At 41.8% G+C, this 22,546-nt stretch overlaps 2 protein-coding genes across 5 annotated transcripts in view; one reads left to right on the top strand and one right to left on the bottom strand.

Moving 5' to 3' along the window:
* ZRANB3 (zinc finger RANBP2-type containing 3) overlaps positions 1–22,546 on the top strand; it is a 304,617-nt gene that overhangs the window by 222,271 nt on the left and 59,800 nt on the right. For all 4 annotated transcript variants that reach the window (XM_066575145.1, XM_066575143.1, XM_066575144.1 and 1 more), the window contains 2 exons: positions 7,555–7,770; positions 16,324–16,406. In XM_066575145.1, the coding sequence (XP_066431242.1) occupies positions 7,555–7,770; positions 16,324–16,406 (299 nt within the window). The remainder of the gene's footprint in view (positions 1–7,554; positions 7,771–16,323; positions 16,407–22,546) is intronic.
* LOC136577383 (involucrin-like) lies at positions 11,781–15,916 on the bottom strand. The gene is made up of 4 exons (XM_066577290.1): positions 15,896–15,916; positions 13,956–15,149; positions 12,918–13,604; positions 11,781–12,746 (listed from the first exon to the last, which is right to left on the bottom strand). The coding sequence occupies exons 1-4, from the start codon at positions 15,914–15,916 to the stop codon at positions 11,781–11,783; spliced, it is 2,868 nt and encodes a 955-aa protein (XP_066433387.1).

The raw sequence follows: 22,546 nt of genomic DNA, 5'->3' as shown, positions 1-22,546 counted from the left end.
AGAATATGACTACTATAATACTGCCCCTATGTACAAGAATATGACTACTATAATACTGCCCCCTATGTACAAGAATATAACTACTATAATACTGCCCCCCTATGTACAAGAATATTACTACTATAATACCGGCACCCTATGTACAAGAATATAACTACTATAATACTGCCCCCTATGTACAAGAATATAACTACTATAATTCTGCCTCCTATGTGCAAGAATATAACTACTATAATACTGCCCCCTATGTACAAGAATATAACCACTATAATACTGCCCCCTATGTACAAGAATATAACTACTATAATACTGCCTCCTATGTGCAAGAATATAACTACTATAATACTGCCCCCTATGTACAAGAATATAACTACTATAATACTGCCCCTAAGTACAAGAATATAACTACTATAATACTGCCCCTACGTACAAGGTTATAACTACTATAATACTGCCCCTATGTACAAGAATATAACTACTATAATACTGCCTCCTATGTACAAGAATATAACTACTATAATGCTGTCTCCTTTGTACAAGAATATAACTACTAGAATACTGCTCCTATGTACTAGAATATAACTGTTATAATACTGCCCCCTATGTACAAGAATATAACTACTATAATACTGCCCCTTATGTACATGAATATAACTACTATAATACTGCCTCCTATGTACAGGAATATAACTACTATAATACTGCCTCCTATTGTTCTGGATTATGGTTTCTCCAGCAGGCTTCAGGGTATTTTGTCCCTTCCGAATTGTATCGTGTGCACACATCGTCGCGTAGAATCAGACACAAATGCTGGTCTAAAACTGGGAGAGTCTCTACAATGTATAGAGGCTCAAGCCTTTTATTATAACACATGACAACCGCCCTTCAATGGGCGTGCAACAGATTACATCAGTAACATATAAGATTCTCATTTGTCGGATCATATAGAATCTCCCACCTCTCTGCCCACTCTCTTCCAAGTGCTGATGTAGCATGGACTTTTGTCCTAGCTCCAGTCATGTCTGTGTAGTTGACAAATCATTGTTTAAATAGATTGTGTGGGGAGTGGAAGGGGCCTAGGTAAACACTCAGTATTGAACACAGATCTACACAACACTATGGCCCTTAAGTCTTAGAGGCTTCTTGTGTAACTTCTATGTACTTAGCTAACATTAACATCATACATCCATTGTCTAGCAAATACCATGATTAGATTGTGTGTGTCCTTTAAACTCCTCAGAGCTAAAAGTCATTACAACAGCAAAATACATTTACGTTATACAAATCGATAGACATTTTATACCAAATAATCATCATGTCTATCACACTATGTACAAGAATATAACTACTATAATACTGCCTCCTATGTACAAGAATATAACTACTATAATACTGCCCCCTATGTACAAGACTATAACTACTATAATACTGCCCCTATGTACAAGAATATAACTACTATAATACTGCCTACTATGTACAGGAATATAACTACTATAATACTGCCTCCTATGTACAAGAATATAACTACTATAGTACTGTCCCCTATGTACAAGAATATAACTACTATAATACTGCCCCCCTATGTACAAGAATATAACTACTATAATACTGCCTCCTATGTACAAGAATATAACTACTATAATACTGCCTCCTATGTACAAGAATATAACTACTATAATACTGTCCCCTATGTACAGGAATATAACTACTATAATACTGCCTCCTATTTACAAGAAGATAACTACTATAATACTGCCTCCTATGTACAAGAATATAACTACTATAATACTGTTCCTATGTACAAGAATATAACTACTATAATACTGTTCCTATGTACAAGAATATAACTACTATAATACTGCCTCCTATGTACAAGAGTATAACTACTATAATACTGCCCCCTATGTACAAGAGTATAACTACTATAATACTGCCCCCTATGTACAAGAAGATAACTACTATAATACTGCCCCCTATGTACAAGAATATAACTACTATAATACTGCCTCCTATGTACAAGAATATAACTACTATAATACTGCCCCCTATGTACAAGAATATAACTACTATAATACTGCCCCCTATGTACAAGAATATAACTACTATAATACTGCCCCCTATGTACAAGAATATAACTACTATAATACTGCCTCCTATGTACAAGAATATAACTACTAGAATACTGCTCCTATGTACTAGAATATAACTGTTATAATACTGCCCCCTATGTACAAGAATATAACTACTATAATACTGCCCCTATGTACAAGAATATAACTACTATAATACTGCCCCCCAATGTACATGAATATAACTACTATAATACTGCCCCTATGTACAAGAATATAACTACTATAATACTGCCCCCTATGTACAAGAATATAACTACTATAATACTGCCCCCTATGTACAAGAATATAACTGCTATAATACTGCTCCTATGTACAAGAATATAACTACTATAATACTGCCCCCTATGTACAAGAATATAACTACTATAATACTGCTCCTATGTACAAGAATATAACTACTATAATACTACCCCCTATGTACAAGAATATAACTACTATAATACTGCTCCCTATGTACAAGAATATAACTACTATAATACTGCTCCCTATGTACAAGAATATAACTACTATAATACTGCCTCCTATGTACAAGAATATAACTACTATAATACTGCTCCTATGTACAAGAATATAACTGTTATAATACTGCCCCCTATGTACAAGAATATAACTACTATAATACTGCCCCTATGTACAAGAATATAACTACTATAATACTGCCCCCCTATGTACAAGAATATAACTACTATAATACTGCCCCTATGTACAAGAATATAACTACTATAATACTGCTCCCTATGTACAAGAATATAACTACTATAATACTGCCCCCTATGTACAAGAATATAACTACTATAATACTGCTCCCTATGTACAAGAATATAACTACTATAATACTGCCCCCTATGTACAAGAATATAACTACTATAATACTGCTCCTATGTACAAGAATATAACTGTTATAATACTGCCCCCTATGTACAAGAATATAACTACTATAATACTGCCTCCTATGTACAAGAATATAACTACCATAATACTGCCTCCTATGTACAAGAATATAACTACCATAATACTGCCTCCTATGTACAAGAATATAACTACTATAATACTGCCCCCTATGTACAAGAATATAACTACTATAATACTGCTCCTATGTACAAGAATATAACTACTATAATACTGCCTCCTATGTACAAGAATATAACTACTATAATACTACTCCCTATGTACAAGAATATAACTACTATAATACTGCTCCTATGTACAAGAATATAACTACTATAATACTGCCCCCTATGTGCAAGAATATAACTACTATAATACTGCCCCCTATGTACAAGAATATAACTACTATAATACTGCCCCTAAGTACAAGAATATAACTACTATAATACTGCCCCTACGTACAAGGTTATAACTACTATAATACTGCCCCCCTATGTACAAGAATATAACTACTATAATACTGCCCCCTATGTACAAGAATATAACTACTATAATACTGCCCCCTATGTACAAGAATATAACTACTATAATACTGCCCCTATGTACAAGAATATGACTACTATAATACTGCCCCCTATGTACAAGAATATAACTACTATAATACTGCCCCCCTATGTACAAGAATATTACTACTATAATACCGGCACCCTATGTACAAGAATATAACTACTATAATACTGCTCCTATGTACAAGAATATAACTGTTATAATACTGCCCCCTATGTACAAGAATATAACTACTATAATACTGCCTCCTATGTACAAGAATATAACTACCATAATACTGCCTCCTATGTACAAGAATATAACTACCATAATACTGCCTCCTATGTACAAGAATATAACTACTATAATACTGCCTCCTATGTACAAGAATATAACTACTATAATACTGCTCCTCTGTACAAGAATATAACTACTATAATACTGCTCCCTATGTACAAGAATATAACTACTATAATACTGCTCCCTATGTACAAGAATATAACTACTATAATACTGCTCCCTATGTACAAGAATATAACTACTATAAGACTGCTCCCTATGTACAAGAATATAACTACTATAATACTGTCCCTATGTACAAGAATATAACTACTATAATACTACCCCCTTTGTACAAGAATATAACTACTATAATACTGCTCCTATGTACAAGAATATAACTACTATAATACTGCTCCCTGTGTACAAGAATATAACTACTATAATACTGCCTCCTACGTACAAGAATATAACTACTATAATACTGCCTCCTATGTACAAGAATATAACTGCTATAATACTGCCTCCTACGTACAAGAATATAACTACTATAATACTGCCTCCTATGTGCAAGAATATAACTGCTATAATACTGCCTCCTATGTACAAGAATATAACTACTATAATACTGCTCCCTATGTACAAGAATATAACTACTATAATACTGCCTCCTACGTACAAGAATATAACTACTATAATACTGCCTCCTATGTACAAGAATATAACTACTATAATACTGCTCCTATGTACAAGAATATAACTACTATAATACTGCTCCCTATGTACAAGAATATAACTACTATAATACTGCCTCCTACGTACAAGAATATAACTACTATAATACTGCCTCCTATGTACAAGAATATAACTGCTATAATACTGCCTCCTATGTACAAGAATATAACTACTATAATACTGCTCCTATGTACAAGAATATAACTACTATAATACTGCCTCCTATGTACAAGAATATAACTACTATAATACTGCCCCCTATGTACAAGAATATAACTACTATAATACTGCCCTCTATGTATCAGAATATAACTACTATAATACTGTCCCCTATGTACAAGAATATAACTACTATAACACTGCCCCCTATGTACAAGAATATAACTACTATAATACTGCCCCCTATGTACAAGAATATAACTGCTATAATACTGCCTCCTACGTACAAGAATATAACTACTATAATACTGCCTCCTATGTACAAGAATATAACTACTATAATACTGCCTCCTATGTACAAGAATATAACTGCTATAATACTGCCTCCTACGTACAAGAATATAACTACTATAATACTGCCTCCTATGTACAAGAATATAACTGCTATAATACTGCCTCCTATGTACAAGAATATAACTACTATAATACTGCTCCCTATGTACAAGAATATAACTACTATAATACTGCCTCCTACGTACAAGAATTTAACTACTATAATACTGCCCCCTATGTACAAGAATATAACTACTATAATACTGCTCCCTATATACAAGAATATAACTACTATAATACTGCCCCCTATGTACAAGAATATAACTACTATAATACTGCCTCCTATGTACAAGAATATAACTACTATAATACTGCCCCCTATGTACAAGAATATAACTACTATAATACTGCCCCCTATGTACAAGAATATAACTACTATAATACTGCCCCTATGTACAAGAATATAACTACTATAATACTGCTCCTATGTACAAGAATATAACTACTATAATACTGCTCCCTGTGTACAAGAATATAACTACTATAATACTGCCCCCTATGTACAAGAATATAACTACTATAATACTGCCCCCTATGGACAAGAATATAACTACTATAATACTGCCCCCTATGTACAAGAATATAACTACTATGATACTGCTCCTATGTACAAGAATATAACTACTATAATACTGCCCCCTATGTACAAGAATATAACTACTATATTACTGCCTCCTATGTACAAGAATATAACTACTATAATATTGCTCCTATGTACAAGAATATAACTACTATAATACTGTCCCCTATGTACAAGAATATAACTACTATAATACTGTCCCCTATGTACAAGAATATAACTACTATAATACTGCCCCCTATGTACAAGAATATAACTACTATAATACTGCCCCCTATATACAAGAATATAACTACTATAATGCTGCCTCCTGTGTACAAGAATATAACTACTATAATACTGCTCCCCTGTGTACAAGAATATAACTACTATAATACTGCTCCCTATGTACAAGAATATAACTACTATAATACTGCCTCCTATGTACAAGAATATAACTACTATAATACTGCCTCCTATGTACAAGAATATAACTACTATAATACTGCCCTCTATGTACAAGAATATAACTACCATAATACTGCCCCCTATGTACAAGAATATAACTACTATAATACTGCCCCCTATGTACAAGAATATAACTGCTATAATACTGCCCCCTATGTACAAGAATATAACTACTATAATACTGCCCCCTATATACAAGAATATAACTACTATAATACTGCCCCGTATGTACAAGAATATAACTACTATAATACTGCCCCCTATGTACAAGAATATAACTACTATAATACTGCCTCCTGTGTACAAGAATATAACTACTATAATACTGCTCCCCTGTGTACAAGAATATAATTACTATAATACTGCCCCCTATGTACAAGAATATAACTACTATAATACTACTCCTATGTACAAGAATATAGCTACTATAATACTGCCTCCTATGTACAAGAATATAACTACTATAATACTGCCCCCTATGTACAAGAATATAACTACTATAATACTGCCCCCTATGTACAAGAATATAACTACTATAATACTGCCCCCTATGTACAAGAATATAACTACTATAATACTGCTCCTATGTACAAGAATATAACTACTATAATACTGCCCCCTATGTACAAGAATATAACTACTATAATACTGCCCCCTATGTACAAGAATATAACTACTATAATACTGCCTCCTATGTACAAGAATATAACTACTATAATACTGCCTCCTATGTACAAGAATATAACTACTATAATACTGCCCCCTATGTACAAGAATATAACTACTATAATACTGCCTCCTATGTACAAGAATATAACTACTATAATACTGCCTCCTATGTACAAGAATATAACTACTATAATACTGCCTCCTATGTACAAGAATATAACTACTATAATACTGCCCTCTATGTACAAGAATATAACTACTATAATACTGCCCCCTATGTACAAGAATATAACTACTATAATACTGCTCCTATGTACAAGAATATAACTACTATAATACTGCCCCCTATGTACAAGAATATAACTACTATAATACTGCCCCCTATGTACAAGAATATAACTACTATAATACTGCCTCCTATGTACAAGAATATAACTACTATAATACTGCCTCCTATGTACAAGAATATAACTACTATAATACTGCCCCCTATGTACAAGAATATAACTACTATAATACTGCCCCCTATGTACAAGAATATAACTACTATAATACTGCCCCCGTGGTTATGAGTATCCCATGCTCTGGTAATTTCAGGCAGTGTCAGTGAGCTCCTGTTGATTTGATGTACAGCTTCCATTAGAAGACTTGGTCTCTTTGCACGTTTCGGCTGATTTTTCCTTCCACGTGTGACCTCTTGCTTCTCTCCCTCTCTTCGGCGGACAGGTCCTGAGATTCGGCCCCCGCCAGTGAGTGTGTCCTGCATTCAAGGGGAGAAAGAAAATGAATTACGGAGTGATGTTGATAACGAGCTCATGGACTGTCCCCCGCAGCAGGCGCCCCCCGCTCGGCAAAGTGTCTTAGAGGGGGACGATTCACTAAGCATTCAAAACAGCATTTTGGAAGCCCACCCAAGGGAGGAATCGGCAGCCGCTGCACCAGGTAATGTGCAGTAAGCACTTCCTCTGGGGCTGTGGCCACTTACCTGCGTACTATTGGTTTGCATGGGGAATGGCTGTTCAATGTTGCTCTGTCTGTCATTAACCCTTTGTATTGTGTTGGTCATTGCCCGGCTTTGCTTCCCATCAGGTGACTGATAGTTGTTGTTGTTTATGCTCTTGTCTCCCGGCACTCGCACCCCTTTCCTGACCTGCCAGCGCTCTCCTCTTGTCGCTGCAGTTTTTCCTTGACCCTCTTAGTCCCGATTGTGTTCTCATTGTGAGGTTATGATTGCGTCATCTGCATTTGAAGCTCTTTAGGTTTGTCCCCTTGCTCACCGACCTCTGCAGCGCACCTACATGTCATACAGTAGGTTTTTTCATTATTCATGTGTCTTCCTTTCTGCCCGCTGGCCCTGATCTTGCGTCTCATTTCCCCACCTGGTTGCTCAAGGCTTTGCAAAAGCAGTGGCACATCATGTGGCATGCCGACTTTCCATAGTTTGATACTGCAATGTTATCTGGGCTCTCTATGGTATTTGCAAACTATACTACTTTGTATTATGACACTGGTACTGCACAGGGAACCCGGAAAGCCAAACTCAACACATTTGTACTTATACGTTTGTGCCCTATTATACCACGCACTTTACCTTGTATTGTTCCGCTTCCATTTTTCTTTAAAAGAGCATTTTATTTTTATGCATCTTTCTGTAGTTACATTTCTGATCCTGAGTTTCATCTTGTATTATACTCCAGAGCTGCACTCACTATTCTGCTGGTGGAGTCACTGTGTACATACATTACTTATCCTGTACTGATCCTGTGTTATATCCTGTATTATACTCCAGAGCTGCACTCACTATTCTGCTGGTGGAGTCACTGTGTACATACATTACTTACCCTGTACTGATCCTGAGTTACATCCTGTATTATACTCCAGAGCTGCACTCACTATTCTGCTGGTGGAGTCACTGTGTACATACATTACTTATCCTGTACTGATCCTGAGTTACATCCTGTATTATACTCCAGAGCTGCACTCACTATTCTGCTGGTGGAGTCACTGTGTACATACATTACTTATCCTGTACTGCTCCTGAGTTACATCCTGTATTATACTGCAGAGCTGCACTCACTATTCTGTTGGTGGAGTCACTTTGTACATACATTACTTATCCTGTACTGCTCCTGAGTTACATCCTGTATTATACTGCAGAGCTGCACTCACTATTCTGTTGGTGGAGTCACTTTGTACATACATTACTTATCCTGTACTGCTCCTGAGTTACATCCTGTATTATACTGCAGAGCTGCACTCACTATTCTGTTGGTGGAGTCACTTTGTACATACATTACTTATCCTGTACTGCTCCTGAGTTACATCCTGTATTATACTGCAGAGCTGCACTCACTATTCTGCTGGTGGGGTCACTGTGTACATACATTACTTATCCTGTACTGATCCTGAGTTACATCCTGTATTATACTGCAGAGCTGCACTCACTATTCTGCTGGTGGAGTCACTGTGTACATACATTACTTATCCTGTACTGCTCCCGAGTTACATCCTGTATTATACCCCAGAGCTGCACTCACTATTCTGCTGGTGGAGTTACTGTGTACATACATTACTTACCCTGTACTGATCCTGAGTTACATCCTGTATTATACTCCAGAGCTGCACTCACTATTCTGCTGCTGGAGTCACTGTGTACATACATTACTTATCCTGTACTGATCCTGAGTTACATCCTGTATTATACTCCAGAGCTGCACTCACTATTCTGCTGGTGGAGTCACTGTGTACATACATTACTTATCCTGTACTGCTCCTGAGTTACATCCTGTATTATACCCCAGAGCTGCACTCACTATTCTGCTGGTGGGGTCACTGTGTACATACATTACTTATCCTGTACTGATCCTGAGTTACATCCTGTATTATACTGCAGAGCTGCACTCACTATTCTGTTGGTGGAGTCACTTTGTACATACATTACTTATCCTGTACTGCTCCTGAGTTACATCCTGTATTATACTCCAGAGCTGCACTCACTATTCTGCTGCTGGAGTCACTATGTACATGCATTACTTATCCTGTACTGATCCTGAGTTACATCCTGTATTCTACTCCAGAGCTGCACTCACTATTCTGCTGGTGGAGTCACTGTGTACATACATTACTTATCCTGTACTGATCCTGAGTTACATCCTGTATTGTACTCCAGAGCTGCACTCACTATTCTGCTGGTGGAGTCACTGTGTACATACATTACTTATCCTGTACTGATCCTGAGTTGCATCCTGTATTATACTCCAGAGCTGCACTCACTATTCTGCTGGTGGAGTCACTGTGTACATACATTACTTATCCTGTACTGATCCCGAGTTACATCCTGTATTATACTCCAGAGCTGCGCTCACTATTCTGCTGGTGGAGTCACATTACTCATCCTGTACTGGCTTTGAGTTACTTCCTGCATTATGGTTTGGAGTTGCATTCTTAATTCTATAGGCTTTGCAACTCCAATATATCAGAATTCATTGTTGACCTTCCGTTGACACAGAGCTATCTCTGATAATTTGCATTCTGGGTAGTGTAGTTTTTCAAGCTAGCACTTTCCAGTGGTTTGGTGTAAGGAACACTAACCAGCCTCCTTCCTCTGCATTACATCTGTCCTACCTCACCTTTTTATTTTGCCTCTTCCTTCTGGGCTCTGTAGTTCACCTACTGTCTTTTATCTGGGTTCCCTCTTTTACATGCTCTCTTATCTGGACTGTCTTTCATGTTCTCTCCTCCATCTTTTCTCACCTTTGTGCTTGCTCCTTCCATTCTCTCTCAACTGGTCTCTCTTTTACTTTCTCTCTTATTTGTCGCTTTGTTCTTCACCTTTATGTGTTAAATCTTTTACCCTTTTTCTTCTCTCTCATCTGTGTTCACCCCATGACCTTTTCTCTTACCTTGACCTTCTCCTTCCCCCTCTATGCTCTTGTCCATCAGCTTCTCTTTTATCTGGGCCTTCACCTTATCTCTTCTGTGCTCTCTTAATGCTTCTCTTCTCTCTTAGCTGTGTCCTGTCCTTCATCTTCTCTCTCACCTGTACTCTCTCCATTACCACCTCTTTTCTCTCCTACACCTCCTTTCTCATCTAGCTGCTACACCTTCTCTAACATCTGGGTTCTCTGCTTCATGGTTTCTCTTATCTGGACTCTCTCCTTCCCCTTCAATGATATCTAGATTCTCCATTACCACCTCTTTTATCTGTGTTCTCTCCCACACCCCCTTTATTATCTGTGCTTGCTGCTCCACCTTTTCTCTTTTCTGGACTCTCTCCTTCCCTTTCTTTATCTGACTCTCTCCTTCCCTTTCTCTCTAATCTGGACTCTTTCCTTCCCTTTCTCTCTTATCTGGACTCTCTCCTTCCCTTTTTCTCTTATCTGGACACTCTCCTTCACCTTCTGTCTTATCCAGGCTTCCTCCTTCCCCTTCTGTCTTATATTGGCTTACTCCTTCTCCTTCCCTCTTATCTGGGCTTCCTCCTTTGCCTTCTCTCTTATCTGGGCTTTCTCTTTCCCATTCTCTCTTATATGGGCTCTCTTCTTCCCCTTCTCTCTTATCTGCGCTCTCTCCTTCCCCTTCTCTCTTATCTGGGCTCTCTCCTCCCCCTTCTCTCTCTTATCTGGACTCTTTCCCATTCTCTCTCTTTCCCCTGCACTCTTATCTGGGCTTCCCCCTTTGCCTTCTCTCTTATCTGGGTTTCCTCTTTCTCCTTCTCTCTTCTCGTGACACTCTCCTTCACTCTTCTCTTTCACTTGGGCTTTCTCTTTCCCCTGCCCTCTTATATAGGCTTTCTCTTTCCCCTACCCTCCTATCTGGGCTTTCTCCTTCCCTTCTCTCTTATCTGGGCTTTGTCCTACCTCTACCCTCTTATCTGGGATTCCTCCTTCCCCTTCTTCCTTTTATGGGCTCTTTCCTTACCCTTCTCTCTTATCTGGACTCTCTATTTCCCCTTATCTCTTATCTGGACTCTTTCCTACTCCTTCTCTCTTATCTGGACTCTCTATTTCTCCTTCTCTCTTTTCTGTACTCTCTCCTTCACCTCCTCTCTTATCTGGGCTTCCTCCTTCCGCTTCCCTTTTATCTGGACCCTTTCCTCCCCCTTCTCTCTTATCTGGGCTCTCTCCTTTCCCTGCCCTTTTATCTGGGCTTTCTCCTTCCCCTTCTGTCTTATCTGGGCTCTCTCCTTCCCCTACCCAATTATCTAGGCTCTCTCCTTCCCCTTCTCTCCTATCTGGACTCATTCCTTCCCCTTCTCTGTTATCTGGGCTCTCTTCTTCCCCTTCTCTGTTATCTGGGCTCTCTTCTTCCCCTTCTCTCTTATCTGGGCTCTCTTCTTCCCCTTCTCTCTTATCTGGGCTGTCTTCTTCCCCTTCTCTCTTATCTGTGCTTTCCCCTTCCACTACCCTCTTATCTAGGCTTTCTCTTTCCTCTACTCTCTTATCTGGTCTCTTTCCTACCCCTTCTCTCTTATCTGGACTCTTTCCTACCCCTTCTCTCTTATCTGGACTCTTTCCTACCCCTTCTCTCTTATCTGGACTCTTTCCTACCCCTTCTCTCTTATCTGGACTCTTTCCTACCCCTTCTCTCTTATCTGGACTCTTTCCTACCCCTTCTTTCTTATCTGGACTCTTTCCTACCCATTCTCTCTTATCTGGACTCTTTCCTACCCCTTCTCTCTTATCTGGACTCTTTCCTACCCCTTCTCTCTTATCTGGACTCTTTCCTACCCCTTCTCTCTTATCTGGACTCTTTCCTACCCCTTCTCTCTTATCTGGACTCTTTCCTACCCCTTCTCTCTTATCTGGACTCTCTTCTTCCCCTTCTCTCTTATCTGGGCTCTCTTCTTCCCCTTCTCTCTTATCTGGGCTGTCTTCTTCCCCTTCTCTCTTATCTGTGCTTTCCCCTTCCACTACCCTCTTATCTAGGCTTTCTCTTTCCTCTACTCTCTTATCTGGTCTCTTTCCTACCCCTTCTCTCTTATCTGGACTCTTTCCTACCCCTTCTCTCTTATCTGGACTCTTTCCTACCCCTTCTCTCTTATCTGGACTCTTTCCTACCCCTTCTCTCTTATCTGGACTCTTTCCTACCCCTTCTCTCTTATCTGGACTCTTTCCTACCCCTTCTCTCTTAGCTGGACTCTTTCCTACCCCTTCTCTCTTAGCTGGACTCTTTCCTACCCCTTCTCTCTTATCTGGACTCTTTCCTACCCCTTCTCTCTTATCTGGACTCTTTCCTACCCCTTCTCTCTTATCTGGACTCTTTCCTACCCCTTCTCTCTTATCTGGACTCTTTCCTACCCCTTCTCTCTTATCTGGACTCTTTCCTACCCCTTCTCTCTTATCTGGACTCTTTCCTACCCCTTCTCTCTTATCTGGACTCTTTCCTACCCCTTCTCTCTTATCTGGACTCTTTCCTACCCCTTCTCTCTTATCTGGACTCTTTCCTACCCCTTCTCTCTTATCTGGACTCTTTCCTACCCCATCTCTCTTATCTGGACTCTCTACTTCCCCATCTCTTTTATCTGGACTCCGTCCTTCCCCTTCTCTCTTATCTGGGCTCTCTTCTTCCCCTACCCTATTATCTGGGCTCTCACCTTCCCATTTTCTCTTATCTAGACTCTGTGATTCCCCTTCTCTCTTATCTGGGCTCTTTTCTCCCCCTTCTCTCTTATCTGTGCTTTCCCCTACCCTCTTATCTGGGCTTTCTCTTTCCCATACCCTCTTATCTAGACTCTGTCCTTCCTTCTCTCTTATTTGAGCTCTGTTTCCCTTTCTCTTTTATGTGGACTCTTTCCTTCCCCTTCTCTCTTATCTGAGCTCACTGTTTCCCTTTCTCTCTAATCTGGGCTCTTTCCTTCCCCTACCCTCTTATCTGGGCTTTCTCCTTCCTCTACCCTCTTATCTGTCATCTGTCCTTCCCATTCTCTTATATAAGCTCTCTGTTTCCCTTTCTCTCTTATCTGGACTCTTTCCTACCCCTTCTCTCTTATCTGGACTCTTTCCTACCCCTTCTCTCTTATCTGGACTCTTTCCTACCCCTTCTCTCTTATCTGGACTCATTCCTTCCCCTTCTCTCTTATCTGGACTCTTTCCTACCCCTTATCTCTTATCTGGACTCTTTCCTACCCCTTCTTTCTTATCTGGACTCTTTCCTACCCCTTCTCTCTTATCTGGACTCTTTCCTACCCCTTCTCTCTTATCTGGACTCTTTCCTACCCCTTCTCTCTTAGCTGGACTCTTTCCTACCCCTTCTCTCTTAGCTGGACTCTTTCCTACCCCTTCTCTCTTATCTGGACTCTTTCCTATCCCTTCTCTCTTAGCTGGACTCTTTCCTACCCCTTCTCTCTTAGCTGGACTCTTTCCTACCCCTTCTCTCTTATCTGGACTCTTTCCTATCCCTTCTCTCTTAGCTGGACTCTTTCCTATCCCTTCTCTCTTAGCTGGACTCTTTCCTACCCCTTCTCTCTTATCTGAACTCTGTCCTTCCCCATCTCTTTTATCTGGACTCTCTCCTACCCCTTCTCTCTTATCTGGGCTCTCTCCTCTCTTATCTGGACTCTCTCCTTCTCTCTTATCTGGACTCTCTCCTTCTCTCTTATCTGGGCTCTCTCCTCTCTTATCTGGGCTCTCTCCTCTCTTATCTGAGCTGTCGTTTTCCCTTTCTCTCTTATCTGAACTCTCTCCTTCCCCATCTCTTTTATCTGGACTCTCTCCTACCCCTTCTCTCTTATCTGGGCTCTCTCCTTCTCTCTTATCTGGACTCTCTCCTTCTCTCTTATCTGTGCTCTCTCCTCTCTTATCTGGACTCTCTCCTTCTCTCTTATCTGGGCTTCCTCCTTCCCCTCTTCTCTTGTCTGGGCTCTTTCCTACCCCTACCTTCTTATCTGGGCTTCCTCCTTCCCCTCTTCTCTTATCTGGGCTCTCTCCTTCTCTCTTGTCTGGACTCTCTCCTACCCCTACCTTCTTATCTGGGCTCTCTCCTCTCTTATCTGGGCTCTCTCCTTCTCTCTTGTCTGGACTCTCTCCTACCCCTACCTTCTTATCTGGGCTCTCTCCTCTCTTATCTGGGCTCTCTCCTTCTCTCTTGTCTGGGCTCTCTCCTACCCCTACCTTCTTATCTGGGCTCTCTCCTTCTCTCTTGTCTGGACTCTCTCCTACCCCTACCTTCTTTTCTGGGCTCTCTCCTCTCTTATCTGGACTCTCTCCTTCTCTCTTATCTGGACTCTCCTCTCTTATCTGTGCTCTCTCCTCTCTTATCTGGACTCTCTCCTTCTCTCTTATCTGGGCTTCCTCCTTCCCCTCTTCTCTTGTCTGGGCTCTCTCCTACCCCTACCTTCTTATCTGGGCTTCCTCCTTCCGCTCTTCTCTTATCTGGGCTCTCTCCTTCTCTCTTGTCTGGGCTCTCTCCTACCCCTACCTTCTTATCTGGGCTCTCTCCTCTCTTATCTGGGCTCTCTCCTTCTCTCTTGTCTGGGCTCTCTCCTACCCCTACCTTCTTATCTGGGCTTCCTCCTTCCCCTTCTTTTTTGCATCCCACTCTCTTTTTATTTTGCGCTCTTGTCCTATATTCTCTGCTACCTTGCTGTTTAGTTCCTTCTTCACCACACTCTTCTCTTCCAGCACTTTTCACCGCATTGACGCCTTTGAATTTGTTTCAACCCAGTGGGCGGATTTAGTAGAGTAGAGCGTGTTAGAATGCCCCAGATTCATCAAGGTGGCCCCTTTCTTCAGAGTTTGAATTGCAGTAAGCCACATATACGAGGCCCCGGCTGCGGGGAGAGGCGGTGTGTTTGATGAAATCTGTTCTACCATCAGTGTGATTGATAAATCCATTAGTTTCACCCACTGTAGTGACACCTCGTCTCCCTGAGTCAGAAGGTGTATGCCTACTGAGCCCCCGGACCGGCCGTCCTCCATAGATGCCTTCAGTCACCAAGCTATTATATCATACAGGAGCTGCCCTGATGCCGCCATGCCCATGGACCGACCGGGTTATTAAGTCTAGCTGTCTGTCCGTCTACGGCATGATAAATATATTTTATTTAGATTTAATCCCGAAGGGTTACTTTGTTTCTGGCAGCCCGCATTCAGTATCTCTCCACCCGGCTTACTTCTAGGTGTTCAGTACTACTAGCCCCTCTGTATCAGATCTGCTGGGGGTATTTACAACCTGCGTGGATGCGCTGCCCAGCGGGAGAGAAGACCCCGGCTCCGTCTGGGCACATCTTCAATAGTGAATGGTTTCTGGATTTGGTGGCATTTTAACCGGCCGGAGGGGTCAGCCGTGGTGAGGAGGGCAGCGTCCTTCATCTTCCTTCTGCCCTACACTCCTGGCTCATTTTTTCCAAAGCTTGCGTCTTTTCTCTGCCGCTCCCTGGTCTAGTTGTTCTCCTGGCATTGCCGTGTGCTCACTGTTTAACCCCCCAGCACCCTGTCTCTGAGCCCCCCAGCCTGCGCCCGCACTCACTGCCCTACATATTGTGCTTCCTTGCAGAACCGTGTCCCGGCTTCCCGCTGTATGATGGATTAATGTTTTGTGCCAGCAGGCATACGGATCGCATCTATTTATACAGCAAGGTAGGTACAGCTGCCGGCCGGGTGGAGGAGCCGCGCTGCTCATTGTCCGCCCCCGCTTCCAGCCGGGGTAGCAGTTTATTGCATTAAGGGCCCGTCTCGTCTCGCCCCCGGAGATGAGATTAATGGCCATCTGCGGGAATCTTCTCACAACACATTGAGTTCACAATTCTGGCCAAACTCTGCGTGGCCCCCCAATGGAGCCCGAGTGCCGTGCTATCCAGCCTCCTTTAAGGACAGGGACTACATATTAACCCCTTAATCACTGCCCGTATGTCTTTTGGCCGCGGCCATTAAAGGGCTTTAATCTATAATGGTGGCTGAAACAGAATCCTGGCACGGGTCTCCCATGCCGCAGAAAGCGGGTGCTTAGCTGTCAGATGACAGCCTGGCACTTGTTGTAATAGCGGGAACTGAATATTCGCTATTTAACCCTTTACACACCATGGTCAGTGCAACTACGACATGTGAACGGCAGACAAAGGGAGGGGCTCACTCTGTCACCCACCGCGGGGTACTGATGGGCTGTTTGTGCCCCCGGAGGCTTGGCTATTATCTCCGGGTCTGACATATCCGGTGTCCTGTGGGGCTCAGTCTTTGGGTGACCTCTATAGGCTTTCTAATGCCCGAATATACTGACGTTATTATTAAACGATGCTTCTGGTCAAACGCTCACTGGGACAACATATAGATAGAATTATTTTTTTAAAGTATTTAAAAAATAGTAAGAAAAATAATAAAAATGACGAGATTCCACCCCTCCCCCTTTTAGGCCCCCTGTCCACGGCAGTGATTTCGCTGGCAGTAAGCCGCCGACGAATCACTCTGTCTGAAGCTTTTCATAGCCGTGCTCTGGTAAGCACCGGCCCGGGTCCAATAGCAGCGAATCATTGTGACTCTCCGCTCGCGGACGGCATGCTGCACATTGCCCCGATTCTCCGCGGTCAGCCTATCCCTCAGATTAGGCTGACTGCTGGAGATTGGTCTGCGGCTCCACCGCGGGATACCGCCACGCCCGTGGACAGGGGGCCTTACTATGTAAAAACAGAAATACAGATAAATACCAAATCCCCGCTGGCATTGCCCGGTCTGCAATGCCCCACACAGAACGTCGGCTCATTCTATTTAACATGCACCGTGTGGCATAGTGTGTAAGGCGGAAAAAGACATACGCCCATCTAGGCTATTACCCCTCATGATGATCCAGAGGGGAAAGAAAACCTTCCCGACTCCAATCTGGTCATCGGCATAATCCCCGGATCACCGACCCTTCTGAGTCACCAGTGACCTGTAATTATTAGGAAATTATACTACCAGTGTTTCTGGTGGCGCAACACACCACCCAAATTTGCTGCATACACGTCACACACACAGCTCTGCTACATAGGCGTGTGACCAGCACACACAGCTGTGCTATATGCCATGCACCTGACAGACACAGCTGCACTACATGACATGCACATGTCAGACATAGGACTGCTACCTAACACGCTCGGCACAGACACAGCTCTGCTACATGACGTGTGTTGCAGACACAGCTCTGCTACATGACGTGTGTTGCAGACACAGCTCTGCTACATTATATGTGCATTACAGACACAGCTGTGCTACGTGATGTGTGCGTGTCACAGACACAGCTCTGCTACTTGACATGCACATGCCACACACACACAGCTCTGCTACCTGACATGTGCGTTGCAGACACAGCTCTGCTTTATGACATGTGCGTTGCAGACACAGCTCTGCTTTATGACATGTGCGTTGCAGACACAGCTCTGCTTCATGACCTGTGCGTTGCAGACACAGATCTGCTTTATGACATGTGCGTTGCAGACACAGCTCTGATTCGTGACATGTGCGTTGCAGACACAGCTCTGATTCGTGACATGTGCGTTGCAGACACAGCTCTGATTCGTGACATGTGCGTTGCAGGCACAGCTCTGATTCGTGACATGTGCGTTGCAGGCACAGCTCTGAATCGTGACATGTGCGTTGCAGGCACAGCTCTGAATCGTGACATGTGCGTTGCAGACACTGATCTGCTTTATGACGTGCACTACAATCCCTGTACTGACCCCTGATATATCTATACATAGTTATTAGAGTGCCCCCTTGTCACAGTCCTGGGTATAATAGATGATGGGGGAGATCTCTGTGCTGACCCCTGATACATCTATACAGTTATTAGAGCACCCCCTTGTTCCAGTCCTGGATAAAATAGATGATAGGAGAGATCTCTGTACTGACCTCTGATATAGCTATACATAGTTATTAGAGCGCCCCCTTGTTACAGTCCTGGGTATAATAGATGATGGGAGAGATCTCTGTACTGACCCCTGATATATCTATACATAGTTATTAGAGCGCTCTCTTGTTGCAGTCCTGGGTATAATAGATGATGGGAGAGATCTCTGTACTGACCCCTCATATATATACATAGTTATTGGAGCGCCCCCTTGTTACAGTCCTGGGTATAACAGATGATGGGGGAGGGCTCTGTACTGACCCCTGATATATCATACTTAGTTATTAGAGCGCCCCCTTGTTACAGTCCTGGGTATAATAGATGATGTTAGAGATCTCTGTACTGACCCCTGATAAATCTATACATAGTTATTAGAGCGCCCCCTTGTTACAGTCCTGGGTATAATAGATAATGGGGAAGATCCCTGTACTGACCCTTGATATATTATACATAGTTATTAGAGTGCCCCCTTGTTACAGTCCTGGGTATTATAGATGATGGGGGAGATCTCTATACTGACCCCTGATATATTTATTCATAGTTATTAGAGCGCCCCCTTGTTACAGTCCTGGGTATAATAGATGATGGGAGAGATCTCTGTACTGACCCCTGATATATTATACATAGTTATAAGAGCGCCCCCTTGTTACAGTCCTGGGTATAATAGATGATGGGAGAGATCTCTGAACTGACCCCTGATATATCTATACATAGTTATTAGAGTGCCCCTTTGTTACAGTCCTGGGTATAATAGATGATGGGAGAGATCTCTGTACTGACCCCTGATATATCTATACATAGTTATTAGAGCGCCCCTTTGTTACAGTCCTGGGTGTAATAGATGATGGAGAGATCTCTGTACTGACCCCTGATAAATCTATACATAGTTATTAGAGCGCCCTCTTGTTACAGTTCTGGGTATAATAGATGATGGGGGAGATCTCTGTACTAACCCCTGATACATCTATACATAGTTATTAGAGCACCCCCTTTTTACAGTCCTGGATAAAATAGATGATGGGAGAGATCTCTGTACTGACCCCTGACATATCTATACCTAGTTATTAGAGCGCCCTCTTGTTACAGTCCTGGGTATAATAGATGATGGGAGAGATCTCTGTACTGACCCCTGAAATATCTATACATAGTTATTAGAGCGCCCCTTGTTACAGTCCTGTTATAATAGAAGATGGAAGAGATCTTTGTACTGACCCCTGATATTTCTATCCATAGCTATTAGAGCGCCCCCTTGTTACAGTCCTGGGTATAATAGATGATGGAAGAGATCTCTGTACTGACCCCGAATATATCTATACATAGTTATTAGAGCGCCCCCTTGTGACAGTACTGGGTATAATAGATGATGGGAGAGATCTCTGTACTGACCCCTGATATATTACACATAGTTATTAGAGCGCCCCCTTGTTACAGATCTGGGTATAATAGATGATGGAAGAGATCTCTGTACTGACCCCTGATATTTCTATCCATAGCTATTAGAGCGCCCCCTTGTGACAGTCCTGGGTATAATAGATGATGGGAGAGATCTCTGTACTGACCCCTGATATTTTATACATAGTTATTAGAGCGCCCCCTTGTTGCAGTCCTGGGTAAAATAGATGATGGGAGAGATCTCTGTACTGACCCCTGATATTTTATACATAGTTATTAGAGCGCCCCCTTGTTGCAGTCCTGGGTAAAATAGATGATAGGAGAGATCCCTGTACTGGCCCCTGATATATCTGTACATTGTTATTAGAGCACCCCCTTGTTACAGTCCTGGGTAGAACAGATGATGGGAGAGATCTCTGTACTGACCCTGATATATTATACATAGTTATTAGAGCGCCCCCTTGTTACAGTCCTGGGTATAATAGATGATGGGAGAGATCACTGTACTTACCCTTGATATATCTGTACATAGTTATTAGAGCGCCCCCTTGTTACACTCCTTGTATAATAGATGATGGGAGAGATCTCTGTACTGACCCCTGATATATCTGTACATCGTTATTAGAGCACCCCCTTGTTACAGTCCTGGGTAGAACAGATGATGGGAGAGATCTCTGTACTGACCCCTGAAATATTATACATAGTTATTAGAGCGCCCCCTTGTTACAGTCCTGGGTATAATAGATGATGGGAGAGATCTCCGTACTGACCCCTGATATATCTGTACATCGTTATTAGAGCACCCCCTTGTTACGGTACTGGGTAGAACAGATGATGGGAGAAATCTCTGTACTGACCCTGATATATTATACATAGTTATTAGAGCGCCCCCTTGTTACAGTCCTGGTTGTATAAATAGATGATGAGACAGATCTCTGTGCTGACCCCTGATATATTATACATAGTTAATAGAGCACCCCTTGTTACAGTCCTGGTATAATGGATGATGAGACAGCTCTCTGTACTGACCTCTGATATATCTACACATAATAATTAGAATGCCCCCTTGTTACAGTCCTTGGTATAATAGATGATGGAAGAGATCTCTGTACTGACCCCTGATATATTATTCATAGGTATTAGAGCGCCCCCTTGTTACAGATCTGGGTATAATAGATGATGGGAGAGATCTCTGCACTGACCCCTGATATATCTATATATAGTTATTAGAACGCCCCCTGCTACAGTCCTTGGTATAATAGATGATGGAAGAGATCTCTGTACTGGCCCCTGATATTTTATACATAGTTATTAGACCACCCCCTTGTTACAATCCTGGGTATAATAGATGATGGGAGAGATCTCTGTACTGACCCCTGATATATCTATACATAGTTATTAGAGCGCCCCCTTGTTACAGTCCTGGGTATAATAGATGATGGGAGAGATCTCTGAACTAACCCCTGATATATTATATATAGTTATTAGAGCGCTGCCTTCTTACAGTACTCGGTATAAATAGATGATGGGGGAGATCTCAGTGCTGACCTTTTATATATGATATATAGTTATTAGAGCGCCCCCTTGTTGCAGTCCTGGGTGTTCTAGATGATGGGAGAAATCTGTGTACTGACCCCTGATATATTATACATAGTTATTAGAGCGCCCCCTTGTTACAGTCCTGGGTATAATAGGTGATGGATGAGATCTCTGTACTGACCTTTTATATATTATATATTTATTAGAGCGCCCCCTTGTTGCAGTCCTTGGTAAAATAGATGATGGGGGAGATATCTGTACTGACCCCTGATATATTATACATAGCTCTAATAACTATGTATAATACATCAGGGGTCAGTACAGAGATCTTAGGGGTCTATACATAGTTATGAGAGCGCCCCCTTGTTACAGTCCTGGGTATAATAGATGATGGGAGAGATCTCTGTACTGACCCCTGATATATCTGTACATAGTTATTAGAGCGCCCCCTTGTTACAGTCCTGGGTATAATAGATGATGGCAGAGATCTCTGTACTGACCCCTGATATATCAATACATAGTTATTAGAGCGCCCCCTTGTTACAGTCCTGGGTATAATAGATGATGAGACAGCTCTCTGTACTAACCCCTGATATACTATACATAGTTATTAGAGCGCCCCCTTGTTACAGTCCTGGGTATAATAGATGATGGGAGAGATCTCTGTACTGACCCCTGATATATCTGTACATAGTTATTAGAGCGCCCCCTTGTTACAGTCCTGGGTATAATAGATGATGAGACAGCTCTCTGTACTAACCCCTGATATACTATACATAGTTATTAGAGCGCCCCCTTGTTACAGTCCTGGGTATAATAGATGATGGGAGAGATCTCTGCACTGACCCCTGATATATCTATATATAGTTATTAGAGCGCCCCCTGCTACAGTCCTTGGTATAATAGATGATGGGAGAGATCTCTGTACTGACCCCTGATATATCTATACATAGTTATGAGAGCGCCC

The sequence above is a fragment of the Eleutherodactylus coqui genome, chromosome 8 (genome assembly GCF_035609145.1).
Source record: "Eleutherodactylus coqui strain aEleCoq1 chromosome 8, aEleCoq1.hap1, whole genome shotgun sequence".
NCBI classification, from domain to species: domain Eukaryota; kingdom Metazoa; phylum Chordata; class Amphibia; order Anura; family Eleutherodactylidae; genus Eleutherodactylus; species Eleutherodactylus coqui.
Note: the sequence above shows the minus strand (reverse complement) of the source record. Positions and strands in the feature narration are given on the sequence as shown.